The sequence below is a fragment of the Argentina anserina genome, chromosome 2 (genome assembly GCF_933775445.1).
Source record: "Argentina anserina chromosome 2, drPotAnse1.1, whole genome shotgun sequence".
Taxonomy (NCBI): domain Eukaryota; kingdom Viridiplantae; phylum Streptophyta; class Magnoliopsida; order Rosales; family Rosaceae; genus Argentina; species Argentina anserina.
In genome coordinates, this window is record NC_065873.1 from 2518556 (window position 1) to 2527022 (window position 8467).

At 38.6% G+C, this 8467-nt stretch overlaps 1 protein-coding gene across 1 annotated transcript; it reads left to right on the plus strand.

Annotated features, from left to right (window-relative positions):
• Positions 1-250: 250 nt before the first annotated feature.
• On the plus strand, positions 251-1066 carry LOC126782446 (uncharacterized). Its single transcript, XM_050507696.1, has one exon. The coding sequence runs from the start codon at positions 251-253 to the stop codon at positions 1064-1066; it is 816 nt and encodes a 271-aa protein (XP_050363653.1).
• Positions 1067-8467: the final 7401 nt, after the last annotated feature.

An 8467-nucleotide genomic window follows, 5' to 3' on the forward strand; every position in this document is an offset into this window, starting at 1 on the left:
TTTTCCCACCTCTCCTATGTCAACCTATGAAGACCTTCCACTTACCGGAGATCTCAAATCTTCACTCCCACCTTTAAACCATCTCCTTGAGTTTTTCTTCAATGCCGTCGCACACAACGAAACATCTCCCAAGAAACGATGTTGTTGTATGAGCTGGGACTACAAGCCAAATGATCTGACAGACTATTTGGAAGAAGCCTAGAAGTTTGACTCTCTCACCGTTCTAAAGACTATATTTTGTCTTCGAATGATGGAGAACCCTAACAAAGGAGCGTTCTATAATTTACTCTTGTGGGTTCACAAAAACCACCCAAAAACCCTAGCTCTAAATGTCAGGGTCTTCGAGGCTTTAGGGTTGTTGGAAGATCTGCTAAAAATTCTCAAGCGAGTTTTGGATGACTCCATTATATCAAATGACAGGAGCAATGGTTCGGGATGCGATCATGACGAGAAGAAGACGGAAGCTGTTGTAGAAGAAGCACCGACAATTGACATTTCAAAGGCTAGAATTGCAATTGAGAGGTACCAAAATGACCCTGATTATAGATTCTTGCATGACCAGATATCAGACTTGTTTGCAGAGGTATTGACGTCGGATCTGAAGTTCTTGGCATCAGGTGCAATTAAATCAATAAGTTTTGCTTCCAAATTTTGTCCTTCGATTGATTCTCCACAGGACTACGAAACCCTAATCTGTGAGAGCATTGCAAAGAAAATGTTTCCACGTAATAATCATATAGAGTACAAAGATGTTGAAGAACCTTATTACACTTACAGGGTTCGTTATCGTTTGGGGGACCATGTACTAATACCACTGCGCGAAGCCATAGAAATAGTGAAGAAGCCATCTATCAAAACCGAAAATTCATTGATTGTTCTTGAAGCATACAGGAAGATATTCAAGTCTGAGTCAAAAGAAGGTAGCAGCATTGTGTTGTTTCATCATTGCATGGAGATAATCGAGTTGTTTTCACCGATAGAAAATGTGGTCGACACGTTTGGGAAGCTAAGCATTGGCAACGGCTCTACAAAGCTCCCTCACCAAATAGTGGCTTCTTTATTTTAGAAGAAAAACGTAAGACGACGTGGACCATGTGGTGATGAAGCCTCAGAACTCGAGTGAAGAGAACTAATTCAAGAGTTCGCAAACCAAGGATGGCTTAAGAATTGTGTAGCTGTCTGTGACATGAGATTAAGCGAGGAGACAGCGGGGGAATTCAAAGAGACGGCTTGTCTTTCAATGGGTTTATTGATTTCGGAGTTGAGTGAAATTCCATGGAAAGGAAAGATTTTCTCATTTAATGAATTTCCCAGGCTCAAGAAGATTGAAGGAGACGATCTTCAATCCAAATGCAAGTTCATAAGGCAGATGGAGTGCACTGAGAAAGTTAACTTCGGAGCTATTTACAGCCGGATTTTGCAGATTGCAATTAATGAGACAGTATATTAATTCAGGTGTTTTGTATTAGTTGCTGGATTCTGCCATGTCCCCTCTGGATTCTGCCAAGTCCCCTAGCTCATGCTCCTCCTCTCAAATCACTGATTTCTTACTGAACAAGCAAGTTGATCTCCTCTCTTTTTCTGTTTCAGATCCATAGTTCAAGGATTATGGATAGATTGTAAATCTCAATGTAAAGCTTTAGATCTTTATCCTTAGGTTTTTAGTTAGTTTTAGCACTGAGTTTGGATCAAACTCAGTTTCTCTTTTCCTTTATAATCTCTGTAAGTTTTTCTTGTTCCATACAACAAAACATTCAAACCATCTGCTCTTTGTTTTCATGTTCATTCAATTCATAAAATTCAACATGGTATCAAAGCAGTAATCCATCTTGGACCTGCTTCTGTTTATCAAATCATTGATTCTTCATATCTTTTATTTCATTCATAATCCATCAGTGCATTAATGGCTGGTGGATCTGATTCTTCATCATCTTCATCTAGAGTTAGGAATGACTCCATTGAATCTGCTCCCAATCAAAGGCTGGTTACTACCTTGCTCAATGATTTCAACTACTTCAAATGGTCAAATGCAATCACTCTTGCTCTCGGAGGAAAGCAAAGGCTCAGCTTCATCAAAGAGGCAGATTCTGCTCCTGCAGAATCCTCTCCAGCTCATGAAATATGGTTGTCCCAAGACCAACTTGTTCGATCATGGATCTTGAACTCTATGGAGCCACATATTTCAGGTATCTTCGACAATGAGCCTTCAGCTTACCTCATGTGGATTGCTATCAAAGATCTCTATGGAGATTTGAATAATACTGCAAGAATTTTTCAAGTCAAGAGGGAGTTAGCTGAAGCTCAACAAGGTACTTTCACTTTTGTTCAACATCTTGGTTATCTCAAAACAAAATGGAACGAGTTGGATCTCTACAGGCCACACACCACCGATGCCAAGATCATCCTCAAACGTGCTGAAGAAGACAAAATTTTTCAGTTACTGATTAGCCTTGGCTCAGACTATGATGATTTGAAGAGCAACCTGCTCATGTCATCCAAGCTGCCTGCCTTCTCTGTGGTATGCAACACCATTCAACGTGAAGAAACAAGAAGAAAAGTTATGAATGCAGATATTTCGGTCAAGGAACCAGAGCAACAACTGACTGAATCTAGAGCATTCTCAAGCAATTCCAACAGTAGGCCATATAGAGGAAGGCGTCCTGATCTTAAGTGCACTCATTGCACTCGCATTGGCCGTTCTGGAATTGGTCACTTAAAGGAAACATGTTGGATCCTTCACCCCGAGTTGAAACCAAAGTTTGAGAATGATGGAGGCAAGGAGAAGATGAAGATGGCATATACTCCTAAAGCAAATCACACAGCTTGCAGTTCATTAGAGGAGAAGATGAATTTCACTTCCAGTCCAATTAACCTCATCAATGAATTTGCCAGCTTCTTGCAGCAGAAACAAGGCAATGATGGAAGTCAAGATGCAACTGCAATGCTAGGAGAATTTGCCGGTTTTCTTGCTCACTCAAACTCAGTAGAAAATGAAGACATTCCAGGTATTATATGTGCTATATCTACTGCACTTGAGTTGAGCAAAAAGCATGATTTCTGGATAGTTGATTCAGGTGCTACCGACCATATGTCTAATGATGTTTCCATCTTAAAAGATTTCAAATTCTTTGAAACTCCTTCTCAAGTGTCTGTTGCTAATGGAAAGAAAGTTCCAATCTTAGGAAAAGGAAGTCTAAAGCTGTTTCAAAACCTAAACACTCCAATGTTCTATATGTTCCTTCATTTCCCTTTAAACTTCTCTCTGTTGGTAAACTCATTCACTTACTAGATTGTCTAGTGATCTTTTCAACACATTCTGTTATATTTCAGGATCGAGTTTCCAAGGAAACAATTGGTGAAGGCTTCTATCTCAATGGTTTGTTCTACATTGCAGCCTCTTCTAGTTTCACCAAGTCTTGTTTTGCTGAGCCAAGCATCTCTCCTTCTCAACAACACTTGTGGCATATGCGCTTGACTCATCCTTCTTTCAATATCATGTCTTTTTTATTTCCAAGCCTATGTAAAATGTCTCAAGTTTGTGAGACTTGTCAAAAAGCAAAAGCTACAAGACTCTCTTTTCCTTTGTCTGTGTCTAGAGCAACTAGGAATTTCGAGTTGATTCACTCGGATGTTTGGGGACCAGCTCGAATTGAGTCTGTAGACGGTTTTAGGTACTATGTAACCTTCATCGATGACTTCTCTCGAACCACCTTTTTGTATCTCTTGAAATCAAAGAATGAAGTTTACAAATGTTTTCAAGATTTTCATAGTTTGGTTAAGAATCATTTCTCTTCTTCTATTTGTACCTTGAGAACTGACAATGGAACTGAGTATACATCAAAGCTCATGTCCACCTATCTCAGTGAAAATGGGATACTTCACCAAACAAGTTGTGTGGGAACACCACAACAAAATGGCATATCCGAGAGAAAAAATCGTGATCTACTTGAAAAAGCTAGAGCTCTTATGATGCAAGCAAACATTCCTAAAAAATATTGGTCTTATGCCATACATACAGCTGCATACCTCATTAATCGCTTGCCTAGCAGTGTGTTGAAATTCGAGTCTCCTTTTCAAGTGTTGAAGCAAAGAAACATAAATATTGATCACTTGAAGGTCTTTGGATGCATTTGTTATGTTCATGTTCAAGCATCTCAGCGTGACAAGTTCGATCCAAGAGCAACCAAATGTATGTTTCTTGGTTACTCATCTTCACAAAAGGGTTATAAATGTTACAATGTTTCAAGCAGGAAACTATATGTGTCCAGAGATGTTAAGTTCGATGAAGCTACCTCATATTTTCATAAACATGAAAATGATCTTAAGGGGGAGCTTCAAGGAGAGTTGTTTGATCCACGACCAATAGTTACCGGTGACTTCATGCCTGCATGTCACAATGGTGTTGATGAAGATGGTCCTTCTGTCACTGAAGAGCGTGAACAAGAACAAGGCACCCATGAATTAGTAAGAGATGATGTTGATCATGCTGAGCCATCTCAACCTTCTTCTCCGGCTACTGCTCAGTCATCTCCTCCTCTCAAAAAGTATCCTAGTCGGACTAGGACAACTTCAGTGAGACTTCAAGGCTATGATGCTTATACTCCTCGTCATCCTTTCAATAATGTTGCTGTTATCAACAATGTTTCACCATCTCATCATTCCTTCCTCATCAAGCTTTGTTCAACATCCGAGCCTAGATCTTTTGATGAAGCAAAGGTGTCTCCAGTTTGGCAAGAAGCAATGGCAGCCGAGCTTAAGGCTTTAGATGAGAACAAGACTTGGAGTTTAGTGCAGCTACCAAAAGGACATAAGGCAGTTGGTGCTAGATGGATATACAAGATAAAGTATCATTCCAATGGGGACATAGAGAGGTACAAGGCTCGTCTAGTAGCTCGAGGGTTCACTCAGACATTTGGGATAGATTACAAAGAGACCTTCGCACCAGTTGCTAAGATGAATTCAGTTAGAGTTCTTCTCTCGGTGGCAATGAATTGTGGATGGACATTGTATCAAATGAATGTGAAGAACGCTTTTCTTCATGGTGAATTGGAAGAGGATGTTTATATGCATCTTCCTCCTGGTCATAAGAGAGAAAATGAGCCAGGTCTTGTTTGCAAACTTCACAAGGCAATCTATGGCCTTAAGCAGTCTCCACGCGCTTGGTATTCAAAGTTAAGCTCAGTTTTGTTTCAATCTGGTTTTGCAAGATGTCATGGAGATTCCTCAATGTTTGTTCATTCCGGTAAGCTTGGCAGACTCATAGTGCTTGTTTATGTCGATGACTTGATCATTACCGGAGACAATGAAGCTGAAATTCAAGCTCTAAAGACCTCTCTTCACTCTACCTTTGCCATAAAAGATTTGGGGAAGCTCAAGTACTTTCTTGGCATTGAGATTGATGTATCTTAATCTAGTATGTTTTTAAGTCAACGAAAGTATGTGATGAATTTACTAGAAGAATGGGATATGAAGTCAAGCAAAGTGGCCAAATCTCCTCTTCCTAGCAACCTCAACATTGAAACTGAAGGTACTGCTCTTTCTGACATTTCAGTGTATCAAAGAATTGTTGGAAAACTTATATACCTCACCATTACAAGACCAGACATCACTTATGCTGTTAGCTTAGTGAGTCAATTCATGCACGCACCAAATTCTTATCATCTTCAATTAGTCAAGCGCATTCTACGTTACTTGAAGGGAACTGTGTCCCAAGGAATCATCATGAAGAATCATAATCACTTCATTCTTGAAGGCTACTCTGATTCAGATTGGGCAGGCAACACTATGGATCGAAAATCCACCACTGGTTATTGCACATTCATTGGTGGCAATTTGGTAACATGGAGAAGTAAAAAGCAATCAGTTGTGGCTAGATCAAGCGCAGAGGCTGAGTATAGAGCCATGGCGTCAACTGCATGCGAGCTGCTTTGGTTAAAAATTCTTCTTGCTGATCTTGGTATTCACAGTTCTCATCCTATCACACTTCATTGTGACAATCAAGCGGCAATGCACATAGCAGCCAATCCTGTTTTTCATGAGAGGACCAAGCACATCGAAGTTGATTGTCATTTCATCCGCAATCAAGTTCAATCCAAGGTGTTGCAAACTGCTTTTGTGCGCTCAAGTGATCAACTAGCAGATGTCTTCACCAAAGTTCTTCCTACAATCCAATTTGAGCGTTTACTTTCCAAGCTTGGTTCAAGAGATTCTCTTGCTACCAGCTTGAGGGGGAGTAATGAGACAATATATTAATTCAGGTGTTTTGTATTAATTGCTGGATTCTGCCATGTCCCCTCTGGATTCTGCCAAGTCCCCTAGCTCATGCTCCTCCTCTCAAATCACTGATTTCTTACTGAACAAGCAAGTTGATCTCCTCTCTTTTTCTGTTTCAGATCCATAGTTCAAGGATTATGGATAGATTGTAAATCTCAATGTAAAGCTTTAGATCTTTATCCTTAGGTTTTTAGTTAGTTTTAGGATCCAAACTCAGTTTCTCTTTTCCTTTATAATCTCTGTAAGTTTTTCTTGTTCCATACAACAAAACATTCAAACCATCTGCTCTTTGTTTTCATGTTCATTCAATTCATAAAATTCAACAGCAATAACTCAAAAGCTAAGCAAAGAGCAAATGCCTACCAGGATTTTTGTGTTCACCTACAATGATTTTCTCACTGCCTCAAAAAATAACTGGAATGAAGAATACAAGGAAGCTTGGACTAGTTACAGAAATAGAGGGTTTTCGACTGTGCCGCAAATGGTGTTTTGGAATCTTAAGGACCCGGTTGCGGAGCCGGTGGTGTTTGGGAGCCCTGTGAGGAACCGAAATGGGGGGATCATAATGTCTGGCTTTTCAAACCTTCTGCTCAAAGTTTTCTTAAGAGAAGAGACGGATTGGAGATCGAATGCAGGTATAAAGCATGCTTTTCATCGTGGTGTTGGTGTGTTTTCGTTGATGAAGTTTGTTCCAAAGGTAGAGCATGTGATGAACTGTGCAGTATCAAGAGAGGAGTTAAAGAATCTTATTGTCTTGGATTGATTGATGTAATCGAGTTGTATTTAATCAATGAAATTATGATTCAATAAATTGTGCATAGTAAGTATGATCGAGTAAGAGGTTTTTAGATACAGTCATACAGACCATCACCTACACGTTCAACCTAGCTAGGTTCAATACAAGTTATCTTTTATTCTGAAAACATCCTAGCTCAATTGCTAGCTTATTTGAGCGTATCACTGCCAATTTTCCATAAGACAATATGTTTTGTGACTTTTTCATAATGTCCTTCTCAATTTCTATTATGTTTTGTTCATACATTATATACCTCTTTAATAAACTAATATTATGCTGAATGCAGATATCTTGAAGAAGTAATTACACTTGCAGTGTTCATGATCGTCTGCAGGAACTACTAATTCCTTTGCACAAAGTAGTGTAAACACAGAAAATGAAGAAGTCATCAATGATTCAATGGAAACCGGTAAGGTCTTGATGGCTCTGGAAACATATAAGAATATTTTCATATTTGAGGGTGACAATATAAGCAACTTAGTACTATTTAAGCATTACACGAATACAATTCAAAGGTCTTGATGGCTCTGGAAACATATAAGAATATTTTCATATTTGAGGGTGACAATATAAGCAACTTAGTACTATTTAAGCATTACACGAATACAATTCAAATCCTGTCACCAAAGGAAAATAATTTCGAAATACGAGGGAGTTAAACTTCCAACCAAGCTATTAGGTTCCGTGTTAAACAAGGAAAAGGGCCATGATGATGAAAGTACCGCAGATCTCAAATGGAAGAGGTTAGTCCAAAGAGTTCTCAAACCATGGGAAGCTATTGAATTATGTTGTAGTGTGTGAAATTTTACCTAGCATCAATGTTTAAAAAAACTCGCCTTAAGGCTCGCCTAAGGTTTAAAAAGCTTAAAACTACTTATATAACGCATCTGTTTTTTGCTCTAGGCAGTGAGGCTTAAAAAGCTTACGTCTTTCACATCTATTGCTATGTTTTTTTTACGCCTTACTGCCTTAAAAAATAAATTTTTTAGGCATCATTTTATAGTGAAATACCTCTTATATATAATGTGTTCAAATTGATGAAAACTATCTAAAAAGTTTGAATTATAAATTTCATTATATCTAAATATAATATATTGGTAAGTTATTATGTATATTTGTTCTTTTTGTATGTATATAATGTAAATATTTATAACATAAGACTTACATCTTATGCGCCTCCAGTTTATCTTGGGGTACACATTCGCTTTTTAAAACATTGCCTAGCATGATAGGGATATTCAAAGAGGGGGATGCATTTCATTCCATTTCAATAGGGTTATTGATTTCTGAACTGAGTGAAATTCCATGGAAGGGAATTGTTTGTCCTTCAGTACGCAAGTGTCCTAATATGTACAAGGTTGAACGAGATAATCTTCGAAAATGTTAGTTCATGAGGCA